The 25,390-nt window shown below is 44.3% G+C and overlaps 1 protein-coding gene across 4 annotated transcripts in view; it reads right to left on the bottom strand.

Annotated features, from left to right (window-relative positions):
* The window catches only part of B3GNTL1 (UDP-GlcNAc:betaGal beta-1,3-N-acetylglucosaminyltransferase like 1), a 353,034-nt gene that overhangs the window by 280,235 nt on the left and 47,409 nt on the right, over window positions 1-25,390 (bottom strand). For all 4 annotated transcript variants that reach the window (XM_025210189.1, XM_025210188.1, XM_025210191.1 and 1 more), the window contains exon 5: window positions 21,187-21,252. In XM_025210189.1, the coding sequence (XP_025065974.1) occupies window positions 21,187-21,252 (66 nt within the window). The remainder of the gene's footprint in view (window positions 1-21,186; window positions 21,253-25,390) is intronic.

Genomic DNA, 25,390 nt, shown 5'->3' with positions numbered 1-25,390 from the left:
CTTCCCTCTCTCTTGGGGCTCCGTCTTCGGAAGCTCCCTCTTCTCCCTTCAGCGAAAGATGTCCGCTGATAAACCTTTCACCCGTTCTGCCCGCCTGGTGGTAAGCGATATGCAACTCCAGTTCCATGATGTTTTCTACTTGGCTTTTTCCACTGCACCAAGGGCAGTTCTTAACTAATTCTAGTTCCACTGTGCTTTCCCCGGATCTCATCCTCGTCTCCATGTGCGAGCCAGGAGCGGTCTGAGGCTTTCGGGGGCGCGCAGCGGGCTGTGGCCGGGAGCCCGCAACAGTAGAGCAGGGACTCTGGCACGATGGACTAGAATTAGGCACGGACTCGTAGCAGTTAATTAAAGATTGTTTTACTTACACTGTAGGTGGTTGCGGTGCAGGCAGGAAAAACTTTCTTGAGTTGCAGTTACAGACAAACACAAGTGGAGTTTGCTAGGCTCCACCGAAGACACACGCACGGAGTTTGCTAGGCTCCGCAAAACAAACACGACAGAGCTCTGGATACCCTTGACAAGAGCGCAAAACCGTAGATACATCTTAAGAATTTAAAGAACAAGACGGGAAGAGGTTGGTGATTGATCAGGCCGCTGAACTCCTCTGAGACACACACAAAGTTTCTATTACTCTGCCGCGTGCTCAGAGTCCCCATGAGATGGTTGTGGAGTCCTCTACAACTTGGGCGGAAACTGCTCAAACCTCTTATACGACTAGCAAGCCAATCGCTAGCTGCCACGTGGGAATAATTTAGAAACAGCCAATAATGGGAAACAAATTTACATACGGGTGACGGGAACTCCTTTGCACCGTGATTTTCTCTCTGCAGCTGAGAATTGCACCGTGCAAAGAAAGCTCCATGTGGCGGGAAATAATTCTGCAGTGCCAAAGCGCGCACACAATCATTGGGTCATGACAGCAAGCACCTGATGAGCAATGTGACCAGTTTATGTATACAAAATTGGCCTTTCTGTTTCACACGCATAAACGACTCTCTAAAACAATTTTAAAATCTACAAATGTATTTAATAAATGTTACTTATAACTTAGGATATTTATGGTGAAAATTCTGGCATATAGAGGGAAAACATTTTTTCTAATATTAAATAACTTCAGCAAGAGTCTTAAATATGAAATATAATGAAAAACTACTTGGCAACCATTCCATGGATCCATGAATATTATGTTGCAAGAACAGCAGATTTGTTAGATGTGGTTACTTGCATGTGGAGGCTATACTGAATATAAATGTAATTAAACAGCTGTGTAAGAAGGGATGTTTTTCATTTGTGATGTTTGATTCAACGTAGAACAAATTTAAACTAACATCATAGCTTTGAAAATCCACTACAATTTTTCAGAAACACCCAATTAAAAAGAACATCCACAGGGGCTGCTATATAGAAAGCAAAGGCACAGCTTAATTCCAACATATTCCAGTGATTTATGTGGAAATGCCCAATTAATGAAAGCTGTCATAAGAACAGTACTTTCATCATCAACTAAAGTATGTCTTTCTTCTGCCCTAACCAATATAAACAACTATCAGACTTTTTTAATGCCTATTCCATTCTTTTATCACTTTGGAATGACATACATCTGTAACAACTGTTCCAGTCTCCAAATATCAGCTCCAAAATAGGATTTTTGAAACTGCACAGGTTATAGAACTAATCTCCAAGATTCATTTTCCTGGTGGGATATTCATATTTAAGTTGCCTCTCAAACTGGATATCCTCAATCCATGAGCTTCCCTGGTTTTTTTTATTTTCACTATACCCACAAGCAAACAAAAGAGCAAAATATCAAGGAAGTATGGTCTGTCTGTCCCTGAATATGCTGGAACTGGATATCAAGTATATTTAATCTGAGTTGTAGTAACCAAAGTGCTAATTTAGGCAACTTTATAAAACGTAAATCAGGGTTATTTTAAATCAGATTAGAATCACAGAATCGTAGAAAATGAGGGTTGGAAGGGACCTTAGGAGGTTATCTAGTTCAACCCCCTGCTAAAGGCAGTACCATCCCCAACTACATCATCTCAGCCAAGGTTTTATCTATTTGGGTCTTAAAAAACCTCCAAGGATGGAGATTCCACCACCTCTCTGCATAACCTAAACTTTCCTTGCTGCAACTTGAGACCATTGCTTTTTTTTGTTACCTGCCACCACTGAAAACAGTCTAGCTCCATCCTCTTTTGAACCCCACTTCAGGTAGTTGAAGGCTGCTATTAAATCCCCTCTCAGTCCTCTCTCCTCCAGACTAAATATGCCCAATTCCCTCAATCTCTCCTCATAAGTCATGTGCCCCAGCCCCTTACGGCCTAACCATTTCCACTGCCCTCTACTGGACTCTCTCTAATTTGTCCACATCCTTTCTGTAGTGGGAGACCCAAAGCTAGACACAGTACTCCAGATGCGGCCTCACCAGTGCCAAATAGAGGGGAATAATCACTTCCCTTGATCTGTTGGCAACTCTCCTACTAATGCAGCCCAGTATGCCGTTAGCCTTCTTGGCAACAAGGGCACACCATTGGCTCATATTCAGTTAATTGTCCACTATAACCCCCAGGTCCTTTTCTGCAGAGCTGCTGCTTAGCCAGTTGGTCCCCAGCCTGTACTGGTGCAGTTACAGATTACTATGAAGTGCCAAAGCATACATTTTTATGTATCCTTGGATATGTCAGCTATGCTAAACTTGGACTTACAACTGCCAGTATCCGTTTCTTTGCTGGAGCTGATTATCCTTGTTTACACTAGAAAAGATTTGCCAGAAGTAACCAGTACCTAGCAAATAGCTATACTGACAGTTCCTCCTAGAGACATAATATACAGCTATTAACAGGGTTTTTTTTTGCTAATATAGCTTACACCAGGTTCCCCAAACACAGCTGTATTTGTAAAAGGGTTTTTTGGCTGATATATCTACACTGAGTCTTTCACCAGCACAGGTATGTTGGACAGGGGGTTTTATTGTTTCATACACTGAACTGGCATAGCTGTCTAGGAAAACTTTAGTATAGACCAGGCTGCTATTATACCAGTATGGCAAGATTCTTTGAGTAGATGTAATATCTTTTATTAGACCAGCTAAAAATTGGAAAGAAGCCCTTTGAAAGCTTTCGGGCACAGAGACCCTTTATCAGGCATAGGAAGACTGCTGATGTTATGTGTTCTCCAAGGTAGAAAAGAAGCAAATTTACAACAAGAATGTCAGTGAAAATGCAAATGAGTAGAGTTAGGAAGACAATGGGTAGATACAGGAGGGGAGGGGAAGAAGGGCGGGAAATGCAAGTGGTCAGTTGGAGGTAGGTTACTGTGGGAACTACAGGGGGATTTCCCTCCTGTCCATTGTGGGTAAGATCCTGGCCCGCATCCTCCTTCGTCCCATTGCTGAGGAGATACTTCGGGAAATCCAGGGTGGCTTCCGATCATCCCGGGGCACTGAAGACATGATTTTCATTGCCAGGCAGATTCAAGAAAAATGTCAGGAGCAAAATCAAGAACTGTTCCTTACCTTCATTGACCTGACCAAGGGGTTTGATTCCTTAAATTGTGAAGCTCTGTGGACCATCCTCTAACACCTTCGCTGCCCCCTGAAGTCTGTCACCACGCTGAGGCTCCTGCATGATGATATGACCACCACTGTCCTGAGTGGAAGATCTGAAACTGACGCCTTTCGCATCTGGACCAGGGTCAACAAGGTTCTGTGATCGCCTCCACCCTGTTCACCATCTACTTGACCATCAGCATTCACCTCATCTGAAATGATCTACCATCCAGCCTCAGTATACAGTATTGACTGGACAGGAAGCTTTTCAATCTTGGGTGCTTCCGGGCAAAAACAAAACTTACCACCAAGGACATCCATGACCTTTAGTTTGTGGACGATTGCTGTGTGATTGCTCACTCTGCACAGGATGTACAAGTGACCTTAGATTTCTTCAACGCTTCGTATAAGAGACTTGGCCTGTCCTTGAATGCTGCAAAGATGAAGGTTCTCCAACAACCCTCCCCAGGCCAGCTGAACATCCCTCGTGCTATCGACATAGACTGGGAGGCTCTGGAGTACGTGGAGCACTTTCCATATCTTAGCAGCCACCTCTCTCAACAGGCTACCATTGGTGAAGAAGTCCAGCACCAGGTCAACTGCACAAGTGCCATCTTCTTCGGCTGCGACAACATGTCTTCAAAAATAGAGACTTTTGGAAGTAGACGAAGGTCCTGGTTTAAAAGGCTGCCAGTGCTGACCACCCTCCTCTACTGCAGTGAAACTTGGACCCTCTACCAATGCCACGTTAAGACCCTCGAGAGCATTCGCCAGCAGTGCCTGTATCGAATCCTGGGGATCAAATGGGAGGACCGCTGAAGCAGTGTGAGCGTCCTCCATGAAGCTGCATCCACCAGCATCAAAGCCTTGCTCTTGAGAAATCAACTCTGATGGATGGGCCACTGCATTCAGATGTCTGAGAACCGCCTCCCTCGCCAGATTCTCTTTTCCCAGCTCTCCGTTGGGCAGTGTTCAACGGATGGTGTGAGTGGGGAGGCAAAAGCCCCCCCAACATGTCCCAAAACCCCACCCGATGAGCCCCAGTACTCATCACAGGGATGAAGACGAGCAGCCGCTGTGGAGAAACGCTGACACAGGCTCGGCAGTTCCGGAGCTGCCTCAGCCTGCGAACTGGTGAGCCCTGGGGGTGGGGCTTCAGAGGAGCATGGGCTGCTCAGAGAGCAGCTGGAGAAGCAGTCAAGATGGCCGGGGAGAGGGGAGTGGCACGCCAGTCAGGAGATGCTGGCTGCAAAGCCAGGCAGCATCAGCCCTGAGCATGGGGAGGGGAATCTGAGTATCTGCCGGGGAACCCCAGCAGAGGATCACCAGGGAGCCCAGGCCCCAGGAGCAGAGGGTCACCAGGGAGCCTCAGCAGGGAAAAGCAATTCCCCACCATGCTCAAGAGCAGAGTCACAGCCACATCTGAGAGCTCAGGTACCACGGCAGGGAGGGGCAACGAGGGACAGCTAAACCTGGAGGCGGCCACCGGAGACGGTTCAAGCACCCATTTTGAATGCCTTCAAGACACATTTGGATGCTTATCTTGCTGGGATCCTATGATCCCTGCTGACTTCCTGCCCCTGGGGCAGGGGGCTGGACTCAATGATCCTCCAGGATCCCTTCCAGCCCAAATGTCTATGAAATCTATGAAACCACTCAGGCAGCCCAGAGAAGAAGGAGGAGCAGGAGCCAGCTGCGTCGGATCCCTACGTTGGAGTGGTAAGTACCACCAGGTGGTGGGACCAGGAGTGATTAACTCTACTTCATAAACTCTACACTCTACCAGGAGTGATTAACTTTACTTCATAAATCTACTGGATACAAAAAGTCATGGACTTAATATAGACATTGGATTTATGACATTACAACCTGCCTGATATCTGACACCCCAGGTAACCTACCTCCAACTGACCACTTGCATTCTTTCACACATTTCCCTCCCTTCCGCCCCTACCCTAACTTCCACTCATTTGCATTTTCACAGACATGTTTGTTGTAAATTTGCTCCTTTTCTACCTTAGAGAACACATAACATCAGCAGAGTCTCCCTATGACTGACAAAGGGTGTTTGTGCCCGAAAGCTTGCAAATAACGTTTTTCCAACTTTTTACTTAGTCTAATAAAAAATATCACATCTACTCAAAGAACCTTGCCTGCCTATGCCCTTAGACCAACATGGCTACAACCAACAACCCTGCATTATACCAGTATGAATTGCTTATACCATCATAGCTTACTTCAGTTCTGGAAATGAAATACCTCTTATAGGTTCAAGTGTACCTACATGAGACCTTCTAATAATATAATAATACTAGTTTAAAAAACAAGAACAACTCCCTTCAACTGATTTATTAATACCAGTATAATTATACTGGATAAACCAGGCCATATGTCTCTGAAAGAGCCAGGGGTTATGCAATGCATGCTACCTCTGATATTTTTAAGCACTTTGAAAGTAGGCTGCCATATACATGTGCTTGCATTCTCCATGTACCTCAAATTTTATATCAGTTTGAAAGTAGGCTGCAGTACGCAGACACATCATCCTTTAGATTGCTACAGAATTTGGATATCTTCCAGTTCTACAAAACCTAATATTTATCTCTAGTTTTGGATCATGGAAGAGGATGGGAACTGGTTCAACAAAGTAATTTATATCTAGTAAGTTTTGGGGTTTTTTTGTTTTTTGTTTTAAAAAGAGAATGAAGTTTAGAAAAATCAGTTGCATCAGTTAAAGTTTATCTTAAGTGCCAGCACTTAAATCAACAGATCATCACACTGGTATGTGTGTTCTTAGAAGCATCATTGGGTAACACTTTCATATACATTCTTCTTCCTTTCTATGGCACATCTGAAAAACAAAATTAAAAGTCAATGTATAAGTCTGCATCACACTTTAGGGCTTTGAGGGTTTACAAAGAAAAAAGGCTGGTCCCTTGGAGAAGGATCTTAGAGGGAAATACATTTGAGGGAAATACAAATGTGCATTAGCAGGTGCATGACTAATAGATCAAAGGAGGTGATGCTCCCCCTCTATGTGGCACTGGTCAGGCCGCAGTTGGAGTACTGTGTCCAGTTTTGGGCGCCGCACTTCAAGAGGGACGCGGGGAATCTCAAGAGGGTCCAGAGGAGGGCCACTCGCATGATTAGTGGCCTTCATGATAGACCCTACAGGGGGAGGTTGAGAGAGCTGAATCTCTTCAGCCTTCACAAGAGATGGCTGAGGGGAGATCTTGTGGCCACCTATAAATTTATTAGGGGAGGTCAACAGGGAATAGGGGAAGCGCTGTTTACTAAGGTGCCCCAGGGAGTGACTAGGAATAACGGGTGTAAACTAGTTGAGAGTGGATTTAGGTTAGATATTAGGAAGAAATTTTTCACAGTAAGGGTGGCCAGGATCTGGAATGCGCTTCCAAGAGAGGTGGTGCTATCACCTAGCTTGGAGGTCTCCAAGAAGAGGCTAGACAGTCACCTGGCTGGGGTCATCTGACCTCGGTCCTCATTCCTGCCAGGGGCAGGGGGTCAGACATGATGATCCACTGTGGTCCCTTCCGACTCTACAATCTATGAATCTATGAATCTAAATGTTTGGACCCTCTCCACAGATACATATTGAGGTAGTCTTTTATCTTCCATTTGTGTAATTAGGTGACTGCATCACCTGCTCAAGTTGCTGATTTGGTTTGCTGTGATCCATATTTTGTGCAGCATTATGAAGCCAAGTAGTTAATCTTTAAGGGTCCACAATTAGGTCTTGATTCTTGATATCACTGGTTTCGAAACCACCTCTACCATTTGTTTTTTGGTGACAGTTCCCAGAATTAAAAAGCCTGTTGACAAATCAAAAGGGGTGCCTAGACTTAAGGTTGCAGCTCAGGATGTTTTGGAGATTTTGTAGATAGGTATGTCTGGGTCCATTAGCATGTCCTCATAATATTACTGCCATGTCCATTACAGTACTCCCATGACAGCTCTCATTACAATATTCAAATACGTATCAAAAAGTTTCTTATGTACACTAACCTTGCCCTCCTGTTGTGCACTATTCAGCTGCAAAGTGCAGCTGACCAAGTTCCTAAAGGTCCCAGCTGTTCTGTGAACTGTATTGTTCCTAGTCTTTATTCTGGCAATAATCTGCATCAGCTATTGGCAATATGCAAAGCTATGATCCATTAAAACTTGGAGATATTTCACAAAATCCTTTTGCCCATGCCTCGTACCACAAAAGGTGATATTCTGGTGCTTCTTTGAGCAGGGTTGCTCAAGCAGAATGCAGAGACGGCTGTTTTTCAGGATCTTGTTGGAGTTGCCCTTCTATATTTTCAGACCTTCTGGGAGGATGCATTGCACTTGTGTGGAAGTGCTTGCTTGCAACATCACTCATATAAACATCAAGGAGTAACAGTGACAAGAAGAAACCTCTTAGGACAAAGCATGGCCACCTCTTACTAGTGTAGATGGATGGAGCTTGAGACCTGGCCCTGTCCTGTAGGCCACAATTCCCTCCTCCCCCTCCCCCGCCAGAGAGCTCAAGCCACCTGCACTTCCCCTCATTGCAGATACCTGGAGCTTCTTCAGTGAGAGTAAGCACAGGCATGAGAGAGCAGCAGGGAAGGCTGTATAGGAGATTGCTTGGAAGGGATGGGCAACTCAGTGGAGCTGCAACCACTTGAGCCCCTGTGCTGCCCCACGCTGGGTCAGACCTTCCCACAGGCTGTAGATTACGAAACCCTGCCTTAGGAAACTCTCTTTATTAAATAAGGTCTGCTGATCTGTTCCATTAGAAGTACAAGGTGTTTGTGGTCGATAAGCCTAGATGCCAGTAAGCATAATGTTATTTTGACATTTTCAGAAGACAGTTCTGCCAAACCAGGGGGACAAGCCCACAAAAGGTCACTGCTATTCTAAGCTAAAACTGGTAGTTGGCTGTGATGCTGGTTGGTGGTGTGATTACCTGGTAACAAATAGCATATGCTTCACCTTTGTCTGAACTCAGATTTTTCTTTAGGGATAGTGTCTTTGAAAATAGCCATAAATCTGGATTATACTTTCCAAGAGCTTATTGTCGCTGTGTGTAAGGTGCAAGTGTATTGGTAAAAAGAAAAAAAAAGTATCTGCCAGCCAGTTGTGGTTGTGTTGACCTAGGTCAAAAATTCTGGGAAGATGCTGTCTGGGCCTGCAACCTTGCTAGGTTTAGCAAGTGCTTAAGGCTTTTTACGCTTCCTTTCTAGTGAATGGTTTTGACAGACCTGGTGTTGCTGGGCAGTCCAACTGGGAATGAAACTCTTTCTTCACTTTCCTTTTGCAACAATAAATTGTTTGGAACTTCAGGTTTGGGAGCATTTGGGTGGCAATGGCTTCAGCTGTAACATATGGTTCTCGGCTTTAGGGAGGTTTAGCATAGCCAAGATCACAGGGAAGCCTCCAGGTTTCCCTGCCCGATTGGCTAAAAACCTTGGCTCTGCATAGCTTCTGTCCAGCCTTCTCATCTGGAGAAGTTTAGTGATCCCAGGATTGCAATTGTAACAGCAAGGTTACAGTTGTCCTGTGTGCTGAGCAACATGAAGTATATGCTTTCATATAAGCTGCAGGGGATGTTCCTTTTTCGTTACCATTCACAGATGTTGATGACTCTGACATAGTTGGCTACATTTACAGGTATTTGGTAAACCACTTTTTCTGTGGTTTCTGTGCAGCTGTTCCAACTATTCTTCCTGAAGTCCCAACATGACTTGATAGGAATGCAATTAGAGACCTACACGTGTTGGCATGTGGGAAATCACAAAGGATAGCTTATTTCACCACTGGGGGACTGTGAATTTTAGTAACAGAATACAAAGCATAAGTCTAGTGAGTAGTCCAATCTTCAGCTTATGGAAAGGCTCCTGCTACTTAGGATCAAATAGCAGGTGATTGTCATGGTTTGAGGCCCACCCATAACATCACTGGTATGGTATTCCTCAAATGGGTGACTGCTTCTGAAATTTCCAAATTACTGAAAGTGGCTATGATTTTGTAGAACTGATATGAGTCTGGTGACATGTGGCTACATAAATATTTGTGACTGTAAGCTCACTGAGTCTCATGACAGGCATGGTATTGAAAATGTTGAGTCCATGGGGCAGATGTTTCTGAGTTCTTGCTGGTACTTGTTTTGAGTGATTTTGGCTCACCCTTAATTTTTATCCTGGAATGTGGTATTTCTACACTTTCTTGTTGTCCACAGAATGAGTCGCTTGTAGCAGGACATTGATCTTTTGTTTGTGTAACTGGTTGGTCAGGTACCTGAATTCTGCAACTAAAACACCTTCTGTGTTGAGATGACAGATGTGCAGACATAAGCCTTTGTTTCTCTTTCAGTATCAGTCATTTCACTTCAGAAGGAAGATGGTAACCATCACACAATCCTCCCTTTCTAGCTGTTTTCACCTGACCAGTATCCTTAGTACAGCACCTAAACACCAACCAAAGGCCTCCCCGTCCAAAAAGTAGCTCAAATGATGAACTTTACACACATTAAATATTCCTGAATATCACTTTTCAGTGTATTGAAAATCAAAATATATCTTTTTTATGAGTTGAGAAAGACACTTTTTTCCCCCGAAACCATTTTCACTACCAACATTTGAAGCTGTTTCTGCCCCTTCCATAAGTTTCTAGGACAGTGAGAGGTATAATATTTTTCTTCTTGCTCAAATTTTGTGAATGCATGCTTAGCCATGAGTCCAGTAGGTGCTATGTCTATACTAGGAGCACTTTACCAATATAAAATTAACAGTAATACTATGCAGGTAAAGCACTTCTAGTGTGGAAGCAGCTAATCTGGCCAAGGTGAAATGTGCACTAATACAGTAAAACCACCCCTCTTCACTGGCAGAACTACAACACAAATTATACCAGTCAAAATGCAGTTTTGCTGGTAAAACTGAACCTATTCTTGAAGGTCCTGCTATCACAGCTATGAAAAGCACACCCTCTCAAATCCTTGATAAGCAAAGTTCAGCCAGCAAAAGGTTGTAGAATTGACCTAACCTGAGTGTTCATTGCTCTGCCCAAACATCTATGTTTAGTGAAGGGGAAAAATTCTGATAACTGTTTAAATGCAGTTGAGTTACAACTCTCCTTACTTGTTAATGTGATATGGGCCCTTTTTAGAACTATGTCAAAGAAACTGGGGTTATTTTTCCTCTCCCAAAGTAAATGAATACTAGAAGACCATGACGTTTTATAGAGCTAATCTAGGATTGCCACCACTCATGGACAAACAGGAAAATTCAGGCTTTTTCAGCTTTTTCCCCATATTTTGCTCCTTAGTCCTTCAGGAGGGTAGGGGGAAAGGGGAGGAACAGGACCCCCCAAAACCACAAGCTACTCTAGTTGTCTTTTCTTCATCCTAACCACACAAAGCAATAGCAATACCTATATATCACTACTTCATTACCCTTCTCCTCTTGCAAAAGGGAACCAAATCTTGCAACTCTTCTACCTTTGTGATGCCCTCCACTCTTGAAAAGAAGCTTGTGTCTTCTCAGATCTACTTAATCCATTTACTAGGGCATCATTTTTGCTCACCCAGATTAAGCATACAGCTGTCCTTCTCCCTCTTGCTTTTTCCTATTTTATTTCTATTCAATAGCTATTATCTGAATAATTCTTAACAGTTAACATGTACCTTTACATCACTGCCTGCCAGGACATGTCTAGGCAACATGTTCAGGTCTGCCTCAAACATGCTGTGAATGGGAAACAAAAGGGCAATTGATATAAATTAACTCAAACAGAAATGAAGATTATCTTAGGTCTAGCCCATGAACAGAGTGTTTCTACAATAACCGTGTTTGTAAAAGGGAAACCTGGTGACAAGTATACACTGTCTAGAAGATGACGTAATTGTAAGTGCCAGTGAAGACTTGTAACAGTTGGACTTCAATAGAAAAGCAGTATTACAAAAGAGGGAAGTTTAGCCACAGACAAACATTCTGTAGCATGGAAAAAGGTAGGAGGTGGGAGGCAAGAACTGTTCTATCAGTCCAAAGAGTTGGGTAATGTTACAATAGTCTGTAAATATGCTTAATGACAGTTTAACAGTGCTTCATAGAGTCTGGTTTAGTCTACCCATCTTTTAAGAATTTCAGTTTCTGTAAACTTACTCAAAATACTGTATTCGTTCATTTAGGTTACATAAAAATGGTATCCGATTTATTCAAGGTAGAGAAAAAAAGAGATAGAGAAACAGTAAGAACAAGAAATCAAGTCTAATGGAGACTGCTGTCTCCACACTTAGCTAAGGAATAGCAAGACCTCTGTGGAGGTCAGTTCACTCCCCTTGACCCCTAATCAGAGCCCATGCCCAGAGGATGTGCTATGGCCAATATGTAACAAATGGTCTGAGCTTCTGAGTCACCTGACTTAAAATATAGGTGTAAGTACTCCTTCTCTACAATGAGATCAAAAGATACTGATCCAGATGCTCAGTGACCTGAAACCTAAGGGGCATTTGTACACATGCTCTGGGGGTGGGGATGGGTGCTTTAGAGTGGCTCTCAGAGCTGCTCTAATTAATTAAAGCACCCGCAGGATCTTGTGTATCAGTGTCCCCATGCTTCAAAATGGCAGCAGGGGCACTTCAACTAAAGCTTGAATGAGTCTGAACCTCCCTGAACGTCTATAGGCAGCCTTTGAAACTTCCTAAAATGTTTTACTTACATCTTATATATACCTTAAAATACTGGAACATTTAATAAACAACCATTTCATATACTTTCCAGTAAAAAGAAGTGTACATGGATGCATGGAAATTCATACAGTTTCTTTTGCTTTCGGTGTATTACTATTAATAAGCAGGAGGATATTTTAAGAATAGGACATAGCTATGTGTAACCTCCCGTGCCACTTGCTAGCGCGTTTTTGTTCTTCCTGGTTTTTCGGACACCACCGTCTCTTTCATGGTGGACAGCCTGTTGTCCGGTCAGATGTCCCGGATGGTCCCTAGGGGTTCTCGCCTGCCACGTTTTGTTGGTATAAGTTTATTATTGGGAGGATGATTTTAAGTCCTGCCTCCCCTGGTGCCCTCCTTCAATCTTTCCATCCAGCTTCCCGTTTCAGGGCTCCGCCTCCACCTTATGCCAACCACTGATGTTAATTCCAAGCTGTGACTAAGACAGAGTCTGCTCGTCATGGTAACGGTTTTTTTTGTCTGTCTTTTTAGGTTTGAAAAGTCCAGCTCAGATGGTGTACTGTCTGGGTTTGAGCCATACATTAACTGGCCTGTAATTTTACCCATTCTGGGTTACCGTCCCGGGAGAGAAAGGTATGCTCCTTTCTCTCCCTGGTCCTGGTCCACAGCAGTCCCAGGTTCCTTCTCTCTCTCTCTCTTCAGGTTTGTTGCTGTCCCATTCCCGGCTGGCTGGATCCAGTGCTCCATCCCAGGTAGTACCTAGGCCCTGTTGGGCTTCTATCATCCTGGCATGCCCCCTCTTGGGGCTCCCACCATATGCCCTTGGTGGGGCTGCACACAGCTCCAGGCCACTCTGGGTCTTCCAGATCTTGGTCCAGTGGGGTTTTTTTATTCCCCCTCCAGGGGTCCAGCCGGCAAATTGGTGTTGGCATGCTGCCATAAAGCAGGTCCATGCTGGTGCCAGTGCCGGCCCTAGTTCTCACTGTGCACACTGCAGCTTTTTTAATTTGATCTTCAGCACTGTGTTTTTCCCCCTGCTGCCCCTCTCCTACTATGTTTCTGGTCTCCAGCGGCATCCCGCTGGCTCCGTGCCTCTCTGGGCTCTCCTCCCTCCAGTAAGTTTCTATTCATGGTGGTGCCCCCTCCACACTATGGCAGCAACAAATTATATAAATTTTGCAATGTTTAGCCATGCTGAAACAAGAATACCTGCTTCAGAAGACTTCGAGCAAATCCATGCCAAGGGTAATGTAATTACCAAACTACATAATAGCTGCCTCGGTTCCCAAGATATGGTAGCGTTGTGTGAAGTTTGAACAGCAGACAAAAGAGTTTCAAGTGGCAACCTGTATTTACAGGACTACTGTAGTACAAATGTAATAAGAAGATACAGCAAACAAAAGCTTTTCATATCTATGGTAGGATGAGCAAGCTTTGTTGGCATGTGAATGTAATCATTACAAATTCAAGTTACAGGCTGCCACTCTCCTAAAACTTATACTGCTGGCTGTCAACATATCAGGTAACCCAGCTCTCTCATTTTCTATTTTAATTTTTCATCCTATACTCCCTTATACCACCTATACTCCCTGACTAATCTCCTGCCTGTATTTCAATTAACACAGATATCAACAGGAGCCAGTAAAAGCAGTTTAAATCTGATGCCCTGAAGCATAACTACTTAACAAAATGTTTCACTGAGAAAGTTTCTGCTGTACTCAACAGTAAATTCTCTACTGTTCTTCTATACCCAGATTCTCCCAGATGAGGGGTCCAACAATCTCTTCTTCCTCATAAAGTCAACAGGAGAGCTACTGTGGAATATTAGCTGAAATCCTGATAGACAGGGATAAAATATGCAGTTTTACATCACCTGAAAATACCGCCCTACATGGCTTTCGCCCTACATTGGCTGATGCTGATTATGGAAAAGATTGAAGTGATACCAAAAGAAAGAGGCAAGTGCTTTGGTGAACTTTTCTTCATCATAATGAAAGACATTAAAGATGTCCTCTATAATACTGGGCTACCTCCTAGACTCTGCTTAGCACTTGGACAGCCAAACAGCTAGAGCAACAAAATAGTGACTACCATCTGTGGCCACCCAAAAAATTGTGACTAGTGAATGTAGACCCTGTCACAGTGATTAACGTATCTGTAACATCTAGATGGAGCTACTACTGGAACTCACGATATAGTAGGTTCTCAACTGAAGAACTGAAACCTCTTTCCCTCTAATATATGGCTAGTGAAAGCAGGGTGAAGAATAATCTACAAAAGGGAAGCAGTGAAACTTTTTCTGTGGTAAAATGCAGCCAAAGGAGAGAAAAAAGGTGAAAAATACTGTTCTATGTCAAAAAAGAGAAACACATACCTAAAGACAGTTCCAGCTTGATCAAAACACAGAAGTTCACCTATTCCAAAATATAGGTAATCTAAACCATCCCATCCCACCCACCACAGTGCTTTCTGCACTGCATCCCCATTATACAGAGAAATCAGTTTAAGGTGACATACTGATCCTAGATATAAGAAAATATTTCTCTGCTTCTACGACAATGACTTCCTGTAAAAAGTTAGTTTAATTGGAAGCATGATACTGTCAGCCATAAGGAATAGGTTCATGTCAGCAGGAGACATAATCACAGGCTACCTCATCTGATGCTATGAATGGACTTGTAGACAGCAAGAAATGGAAAAGCATAGAGTAATTTAAATACAAAGGACAGGGATGGGGGAGGCAAGGAAAGGATACTACTGAGAGAGGCAAAAATGGGTTGAAGTGAGCCTGAGGGATAAATTAAGCAGTGAAGGACTGCCCCATCTGTCCAATCTAGAGAGCAGAGGGGCATTGTAAGCAGTAGAGCTGCACTGATACATTGGTCCCATATCGGATCAGCATCGATATAGGGAAAATTGACAGTATCGGAAATTGGCCTTTTTTTGCCTAACATGGCTGATAAATACCCCATGCATGCAGGGGTCTTCCTGGCGGGGGGGCGCTGGGCTGAGCTGTGCTTGGGGTGAGCAGTGGCAATGCTGGGAGGGGGGTTGGGGGAGCTACAGCAAATTTTGGGGTGGCTGAAGACCCCCTCCCCACCCCGTAGCTGCCGCTGCCCTGAGTGCAGCCCTGGCCCAGCCCCCCCCAGGAAGAGCCCAGCACTGCCCCGGCCCCATGAGGCTGCTGATTTGAGTGGTTACAGTTTTTGGACTGTATTTTAACTGTAGGAATCTTTGTTTAAGATCCCCAAAATACATATCCCCAGTTGTAATGGAGTGCTTTGCACTGTAAATGATGGAACTAGTGGTGTGTTTAAGATGAAAGTTGGTAGCGTGCAGGTAGCTGTAGCAGTTGGTTAGTTTCTAATACAATGTGGTGATGATGTGACTACTGCAAAGTTCCACAGTGGTGTCCAAGAAATGAATGGGCTGAGTAAAGCATGCTCCAGTTAGTTTGATAGTGGTTGTTAAAGTACTGATGAAATTTCTCTAGAGATTCCTTCCCATCGCTGGACCAAACAACACAGATTATAACATTCGGGTTCATTTAGCTGCTCTTCTATTGTTCAAGCGACAAATGAACTGAGCAGAGTTGTCTGAGCTTAATTCTTTTAGGCATGAGGCCCAAGGACAGAGCACCCCACTGGTCACAGGGCACCATGTTTTCATAGACATTAGGGCTGAAAGGGACCTCAGAAGATCATCGAGTTCAGCCCCCTGCCCCAGGAGCAGGAAGTCAGTAGGGATGAGAGGATCCCAGCAAGATAAACATCCAATTGTCTCTTGAAGGTGTTCAAGGTAGGTGCTTGAACCACCTCCGGTGGCAGTCTATTCCAAACCTTGGGGACTCAAGCAGTAAAGAAGTTCTTTCTTATGTCCAGCCTGAAACAGTCACGGAGGAGTTTGTGACCGTTTGACCTTGTCATCCCTTGGGGTGCTCTGGTGAACAGACGTTCCCCCAGATCCTGGTGAGCACCCGTGATAAACTTATAGGTGGCCACCAGATCACCCCTGAGCCTGCGCTTTTCCAGGCTGAAGAGTCCCATGGCTCTCAGCCTCTCGTCATAAGGTCTGTCTTCCTGACCCTCGATCATGCGTGTGGCTCTTCTCTGTACTCTCTCAAGCTTCTCCATAGCCTTTTTGAATTGTGGAGCCCAAAACTGAACATAGTACTCCAGCTTCGGCCTCACCAAGGTACAACGGGAGAATGACATCCTGGGATTTGCTTGAGAAGCAGCTATGGATGCAAGCCAGCGTTTTGCTCACTTTACTAGCTGCAGCATCACATTGAAGGCTCATGTTCATCTTGTGGTCAACCATGACCCCCAAGCCCCTTTCGCCCGTAGCGCTAGCCAGCGTAGCACTGCCAAGCCTATAAGAATGCTGCAGGTTTTTCTTCCCAAGGTGGGAACTTTGCATTTTTCGGTGTTAGACACCATCAGGTTCTCGACTGCCCATTTCCTGAGCCTGTCACGGTCAGCCTGGATTGCCCTCCTGTCCTCAAGTGTGGACACTTTACCCCAGAGTTTGGTGTCATCAGCGAACTTAGCCAGTCTTCTTCTGATACCAATGTCCACATCATTAATGAAGATGTTGAATAGTGTAGGCCCAAGGACAGAGCACCCCACTGGTCACAGGGCAACACGACAATTGATTTCCATCAACCATCACCCTCTGGGTCCTACCACAGAGCCAATTCCCCAGTCAGCGGATCGTGATGAGGCCAAGGCCGCAGTTAGCCAGTTTTACTAAGAGGTGATCACGGGATACCAGAGCGAAGGCTTTTTTAAAGTCAACATATATGACATCAATCTCTTCTCCCTTGTCCAGGTGATAGGTCACCTGGTTGTAAAAAGAAATAAGATTGGTCAAGCAGGACCTACCCGCAACAAACCCATGCTGGCTATCCCTCAGGATGTTGCCATCGGCCAGTCTGTTAAGAATGGCCTCTGATAATCTTTTCTAAGACCTTCCCTGGGATAGAAGTCAGGCTGATGGGCCTGTAGTTTGCCAGATCCACTTTCCTTCCTTTCTTGAAGATAGGTACCACATTGGCCTTCTTCCAATCTTTGGGCACTTCCCCTGAGTGCCAAGAGTTCTTGAAGACCCGTAACAGGGGGTGAGCTATGATGCTAGCCAGCTCCTTGAGTACCCTGGGGTGTAAACTGTCAGGGCCGGCTGACTTGAGGTGGCATCTGATGAAGAAGCCTGTAGCCTAAGAAAGGCCAAGTCTTTCTAAACAAGTTAGTCTATAAGGTGTCCCCCAGTCCTGCCATCTGCCTGACTTCAGTCTAACAAGGCTAACTATCTTTCACCGCTCATTGGAGTCAGGAAAAGCTGAAAGAGAGTGAGAAAACTATTATTTTTTAAGTAATATGAGGAGATCAAATCCTACAGCAATGAAGGCTATAAAAAACCACCTAGACAGGATGCTGGTCCTTGAAATGGTACCTGCCATATTTACCTGAACTCAAGATTACTTTGAATTTGAGGCGACCCCATAATACTTAATTCTATACCTGGAATATTATACATTTCTTATAACTTTCCATGTATAGAATCTAATTATTGGGGGGTGGGTCATAAATTTGTCCGCCTCACCATTATAGCAGGGAAGAGGCAGTGGGGGACAGATCTGCCCCTTGGCCACTCCGCTGTACATCCACCTGCACCCCTGGCCACTTCCCCACTGCCTGCCCCACCATTACCAATGCCTCCCTGCCTCCACCACTCACCTTCTGCAGAGACTCTAGGATAATCAGAGGCGGTGGCAGTGGCCCCAGTCCCTGCCCTGCCCCAGCCAGGCAGAAGCAGCAGTGGCAGCTCAGAGCCACGCCAGGTCAGGACTGGGGGCCAGGGCAGAAGGTAATTGGCAGGGTCAGGTACTGGGCTGGCTGGTACAGTCTCCCCTGCTATACCCTTGAGCTGCACACTGTGGGTTTCCCCCCTCACTATGCAGTCTCTCCCAGGTACCACCCTCACTCCTCACCACAGAGTCTCCCCTGTGCTGCCCTGCTGCACACACCCCATCTCCTGCTACACAAGCCACTCTGGCCCAGGCAGACAGTGACTCCAGCTCAGCTTTGCCCCAAGCTTGGAGGTGGGTTCATAGCAACTGCCTGCCCCAGCCAGTACTCAAATCGAAGATGAGGCTTGCCCCCCCACCCATGTTGATTGCAGAAAATAATTGTGTCTTGGAATTTAAGTGAATACGGTAAATTAATACCTACTCTGTGCACCACTGAATCTACTGATATTTACTGGAGTTGTCCAGTTAGTTTATTTCATTCTTCTTTCCACAGCTCTTCACAAGTCCTCATTTGCACTCTCAAAATACTGGTTCAAATTAATGAGGTGAAGGCTTACATGGCCAATATCATTAATACTGGTATATTTCTACCACAGAAAATGAAAGCAAAAACTTTCCCTGGTAGCAGAGAGGTAAGTGTAGGTCAGCCAGGAATTATTCATACTAGACACAAAATGCTGACTAAACAATAGGTAAAGACACGTGTAAGGTTGTGCAAAAAAAACTTTGTTCTTTTTCTTAATGATATGTATTGTCATTATGCAACTAGCCTAGACAAGCAGAATTGCATACAGTAAAATCTTGTACAAAGAAATCTTATATTTATCTGCTACAAAATATACCATCTGTTTGTAAGAAATATATATACTGAAAACTGCCCACACTAAAGAAAAAAGAATAATTCACTTTTAAGATCAGCCATTTGTGGATTTCTGTTGCATAAAGATGCTTTGCCAAATTATATGTGGTAATGTTGTGGTATGGATCCATGCCTAAAAGAATTAAGCTCAAACAATTCTGCTCAGTTCATTTGTTGCTTGAACAATATTGTTTACAGAACTCCCCGAGGTAAATGAACTAATGCATTACTCTATCACCCAATCCACTTAGCTCCTTTAAGGTTACATCAACCATCAAGGATGCGTATAACCAACCAAACTGGATTTCACCCACATTCACATAATGAAAAAATACTGTGTAAGCATGGCCTTAGGCATTACAACTTTTGATCTAAATCCAAGCTACTTCATAAGCCAAAATTCTCTTTTAGAATTGAAAAGTACTAAGCAATTCTTTCTGAGGAAATGCAACTGATAACAGAATAGGCAGGTGAAAAATAACATCAAATATAAAATAAGTTGTAGCTGTGACAATGGTGCGCATTAACAGCCCTGGTTCAACTGAGAAGCCCATTTTACTACCTTCCCCAGGCTGAGAGAGAGAGAGAGAGAGAGAGAGAGAGAGAGAGAGAAAGCACACTTGTGTGTACATATGGTTTGCTTGCTGGACAGTAGCCTCTCAAAGCAACCAGATGAAGTATGGAAGAAATAGGGGTGAGAAGTCATGAGTATTCCCTGTCCATTCACTCTTCAGTTCTGTTGTACTTCCCCCAAAGACTTCCTTCCATCAATGCCAATGACGATTGGCATGACTGTCCTTAAGTAGTAATTCATGTTGAATAATGACATTTAAGTATCAAAGTAGAAAAGGGAAATGCAGAAAACATGGTCCGCAAAACAAAAGTTTTAATTTGTTTTGTGATTTTGAAATAACAGAGAAAAAAGATCAATATATAGACAGATGTCCAATTCAAGAGGGGAGCATGACTATTCTCAAAAGTGTTTCTATAGAACAAATTCACAGGTTTTATTTTATCTTTTCAGTTTCTGGAATCTTAATGTAAATTTATATCCAATTCTACATATCAGGCTGGAAAAAATCCAGTTACTACTTTTCCTGTTTCAGTATTCAAGTATGCTCACAGTACGAGCTGTATGAACTACTGCTCAACAACTACTAACACTGCAATTCCATAAATTATACAGCAAGGAATATCATATTTCATTAGAAAGCTGACATACAGGTATGGAGAAGAGCAGGTGTACATCCTACCGCTACAAAACAGGTTGTTTAGCAGACAATACTCTATTCTAGACTAAGTGTCTTGGGTGGGAAAGTTCAAAGGTGCTTAACTCCCAAAGAAAGATAATTTTAAGAATGTCTATGTTGTTCACAGAGCTACAATAGTAAATACCTTTTTGACAGATAAAAATCAGTTGACCTTTGCTTTACAGAAATCCCTTAAATTCTCCTTTGAAAGCTTTGACATTTTCTCTTGGGAGGTTAATTTCATCAGGGAGTCTATTTTTACTGACTGTTTGGAAAGGAATAAAACTGATTTTTAAAGAAATAAGAAGTTCTTCATGTCCAACACAGAACAAACCAAACTGACATTTCATACCACCAAAATATTCATCATGTTTACCATCTTCAGGAAGTAAATGGAACATATATAACAACTCCCTTCAAAGTGTACTGTTGGTTTTAACCAATTAATATTCTCTCTCTCCAACCATCACACAGTATATAAAATTTTAATTTTTCCTGAATAAACACATTTGTACTATAGAAATAAAGAATCCTTTTTCTACTGAAAACTTCTTTTGAAGACCACGTTTTTGCAGCCAGTTATGAGAAAAATGTCCATTTAACCACAACCTTTTTACAACAAACCCTTGACATTCCTATTGTTTGAGAAACTGTAAACATTAATCACATTTGCTTAAATCAAGCTGCAAAAAGTTCTTTGTAAGTTTCCCAATGCTTAATGTATAACATAAAAATGTGTTCTAGTTTAAGTGACGTATTTCAACCTAATGCTGGTTTGATGAAATCTTCATACCTATTTTAAAGTAGTAGTTTACTGACAAAAACAGGCTCTGGTTTGCCACACAACAAATAATTATAAGGAAAAATGAAATAAAAGCTACTGTTATGCACTAGTGTTTAGCTAAAGGGAAAGTGTATGTTAGGTAATGCTTAGCCACTACCAGTCCAAATGTGAAATGTTTTATATTCTGTTGAAGAAATGTATCTGGTACTCTTTAAAGGAAAAATAGACACACGTGAGAAAGAAAAAGTACTCACACTGTTTGGATGCTGAATGGCAGCTTCGTACTGCAATCTAATTCTCTGTGGCATCATAACATCATCCTGCAATAAATAGCACACTGTTATTTTACATTAAATGGGTCACAGTACAGTACTCAAACACATATCAGGATGTCATGTTTGGTTAGCTATCATATTACTGCCCTGCAGTCAAAGCATTTTTATAAATACAGATACAACAAGTATTAAAATTGCTTTGACCATTATTTAGCTCCTTTTCACATAGGTTATTGTGCCTGCCTCCTCTCGTTGGTTCACTCTCGCGTCGCCTTTGCCCGAGCTGCTGACCTTGCTCACCAGGGACCTTCGTGCAAACCCCAGAGGGTACCTTGGCTACCTTCAGGGTGACCCCCAAACTTGCCTGCCACAACTTTGAATGGTCCTTCAGTGGAGGGGATCCCCTTCGAGGGTGCCTCCAGAGCAGTCATGCGTCCTGGCAGACATTCACGGGGCTCCAACCTCCCCTATACCCCGATCATGTGCCAATCTTTGAGACGGGCCTCTGAATCCTTTGTGGCTATCCCCTGCTGATATCCTCCCCGGTCTCCGCGTCTCCTCTTGCAAACGAGCACCCTGGGCCCTGGCCGGACCCGGAGGGTCTGATGATTCTTGGCCTTTGGGCTTGTCTTCTTCGACGCCCTGGGCCTTCTATGTCTGATGCCGCTGGCCCTCACTGCGTTCTCACATGGTTCCTTTCTCACCCTCAGACGAAGTCCTGGCCACCCTAACTTGGTGCTAAGAGCTCCGCTAGTCTGCTCTTGCCGGGGAGCTGAACGAGACAAATCCTCAAAGGAGAACACAATCAATACTCTCACCATAAACCCCTTGCCCTAAAGTGACCTGACATGAACCAAAATAATGAAACTGATAATGCAACTACCAGGGGGGGCACAACAAAAGGGAAAACAAAAAAGAAGAGGAACACCCACAAGCAGAGCCCCATATTCTTCTAGCCCCTAACGCCCCTAGGCTAGCGCGCCCTCTGGGTCGGGGTCCATGCCTTCACTCCAACTGGGTTCTCTCTCCCCTTCCCTCCAGGATCCGCCTCCACCCTGGGGCCACGGCACCCATTGCCTTTGAAAGGAGCTCCCATGCCAACTTTCGCTGTAGCTGCTACTAACTTCTCCGGTGGTTCCGTAGATTCTGCGCCAGTCTTCTCCAGCACGTGAATCCCTCGCAGCTTCTGCTGCCTCAGCCTCTGCCGGCCTCCCTGCCGGTTCCTTCAGTCCGCACCCGCCTTCTCCGGCTCGGAGATTCCTTACAGCTTCAGCTGTTGCCGCCACTGCCAGTCTTCCTGCCAGCTCTTTTGATCCCTGCTGGTGTTCCCTGGCTCGGGGATCCCTCACAGCTCCGGTCGTCGCTGCCACCGCCACTGCCGACCTGGACACTCTCTCCCACTGCTCCTCCAGTCCTCAGCATCCCGCTTCCCGCGCCTTCGAGACTGCTTCTTATCTTCACTGGGTGGCATCTCTTTGTGACGTCACCGGGCCCCGGCTGGATATGGGCGTGGTTGATGAACCGCACGGGCGGTTTTCCACCGCACGCTTCCTCGCTCCTCCAGACCCCTGCAACAGGTATGTTTTTTCTTTCTTTCACCTTGGTTTGGGGTTTGCCTCTGAATGAGGCTTCCCCCTTTTCTGGTCCTATGCCCCTGGGACAGTTATGATACCAAAAACACAGTATTTAAAAAGGAACCTGAAGAAAACTTGTAGACGTAAAAATTAAACCTGGGTTTTCAAATTATGCTCTTCTATTCTGTACACTACTCTATTCCCATGAGACAGGGAAATTATATAAGAATCTAGTTCTCTGAATAAATTTCTTTGCAGGATTTTTGTGCCTTCTCAAAAGGAGAAAACAGGGCAATATCATTTGATACTGAATCATATTCAGGACAGCACAACAATTATATGTGTGGGATAGCAATGAACAAATTCTTCTGGTACTTTCAGGCCAAATACAAGTGAATTATGTGCACAAATCTTAGGCTCTTCTGTATACATGATTCTAAATATATACAAATGATCATATCACCTCCACATAGAATCATGGGTTTGGCAGGGACTTTCAAGGTCTTCTAGTCCAATTCCCTGTACGAATGCAGGATTTGCTGTTCTAAATCCAACCCATATAGAAGTTTACCTAGCAACTTCTTGCGAACCCTCAATGAAGGTGCTTCCATAATTTCCTAGGCAATTTGGACCTCTGTTCTTACACATTTTTCCTTCAGTTTCAATCTAAACCTATTATTCAGGAATTAAAGTCACTGCTTCATGGTCTGTCTTCAGTGGCAAGGGAGAAAAATGCTTCTCCATTTGCTTAATGGCAAACTTTCAAATATTTGAAAACTGCTATCACACTGGCCTTTAATCTCTTTTTTTTGCAAACTAAACATACCTAGTTCCTTCAACCTTAACCTCATATGACTTGCTTTCCAATCCTTTTATCATCTTTGTCACTTGCCTGGTCCATTTCCAGTTTCTTTACATCCTTTTAATGATATGGTGTTGAAACAGGACATGGTACTTCAGCTGAAGACTAACCAGCACAGAGCAGAATGGTATTATCACCTCTTGTGTCTTGCACATGATGCAAAAGTGCACTAGCTTTCTTTCTCTCTCTGTCTTTCTTTTTCTTTTTGTTTGCAGCAGTTGCAGCAGCAGTAGCAGCATTACACTGCTGACTCACATTGATTTACAATCCACCATAACTACAAGATCCTTCACAGTAATGCTACTGCCAAGCCAGTCATCCCTCACTCTGTACTTGCCCATATATTTCTTCTTCTCATATATTTCTTAATAACCTGGCCTCCCACCTTATTACAACCAATTAAGAAACAACAAGGCATAGCAGGTGAGGAGGTGGGCGGTTGGCCCAGAACAGGTGGGTGGGCCAATGGCAGACTGGCCCCAGGAAAGCCCCCTGTTACACTTTGTATCACATCTGATACCAGGTGCCTGCAGGCCAAGCTCCCTCAAGCAAAGCCCAGTCCTGGGTTCTGCAGAGTCCAATGCAAAGTCCCATGTGAGGGCCCCCATCTCACTCACTTTCTACATTCTGGGTCCCTCATCTCTGCAAAGTAGTGACTCCTCTGCCCATAGCTGTCTGCTACTTCCCTGCACCTGTGCTCAGGCTGAGTCTTAATTTTTTTTTTATTCTCATAAATAAATTGAGAGGCTGTGACATAGATGTTTACATGGTCCGGTGGGTGGCAAATTGGCTTAGCAGTCGCACTCAGAGAGTGGTATTAAACAGGCTGGTATTGACCTGGAAGGATGTGGGTAGTGGGGTCCTGCAGGGTTTGGTCCTTGGACCTGTACTCTTCAGTATCTTCATCAGTGACTTGGATTTGGGTGTGAAGTGTACTCTGTCCAAGTTTGCAGACGATACTAAATTATGGGGTGAAGTGCACTCTCCAAAGGGTACGGAACGATTGCAGATAGACCTGGGCAGGTTAGAAAAGCGGGCAATACACAATAGGATGTAGTACAACAAGGACAAGTGCAGAGTGCTGCACCTAGGGTGCAAAAATATCCAGCACACCTACTGGCTGGGAAGTGACCCTCTCAGCAGCACAGAAGCAGAAAGGGATCTCAGTCATAGTGGACTCCAAGATGAACATGAGTTGCCAGTGTGACAAAATCATCAGCAAAGCTAACTGCACTTTATCATGAATCAGCAGATGCATGACAAATAGATCCAAGGAGGTGATACTTCCCCAGTGTGCGGCATTGGTCAGACCACAGTTAGAGTACTGCGTCCAGTTTTGGGCGCCGCACTTCAAGAAGGATGTTGATAGACTCGAGAGTGTCCACACGAGGGCCACTCGTATGGTTAGGGGCTTACAGGACAAGTCCTATGAGGAGAGACCGAGGGACCTGGACCTCGTCAGCCTCTGCACAAGAAGGCTGAGAGATAATCTTGTGGCCACCTACAAATTCATTAGGGTGCGCAGCAAGGGAACAGAGATGCTCTGTTCACCAGGGTGCCTCTTGGGGTAACAAGGAACAATGGTCACAAACTGACAGAGAGCAGATTTAAGCTAGATATCAGGAAAAACTTCTTTATGGTAAGGGTGGCCAAAATTTGGAATGGGCTTCCAAGGGAGGTGGTGCTCTCCCCTACCTTGGGTGTCTTTAAGAGAAGGCAGGATAGGCATGTGGTTGGGGTCATCTGA

This window comes from Alligator sinensis, unplaced genomic scaffold, assembly GCF_000455745.1.
Source record: "Alligator sinensis unplaced genomic scaffold, ASM45574v1 scaffold694_1, whole genome shotgun sequence".
Classification (NCBI taxonomy): Eukaryota; Metazoa; Chordata; order Crocodylia; family Alligatoridae; genus Alligator; species Alligator sinensis.
The sequence above is the reverse complement of the archived record's forward strand: the minus strand, read 5'-3'. Positions and strand labels throughout refer to the sequence as shown.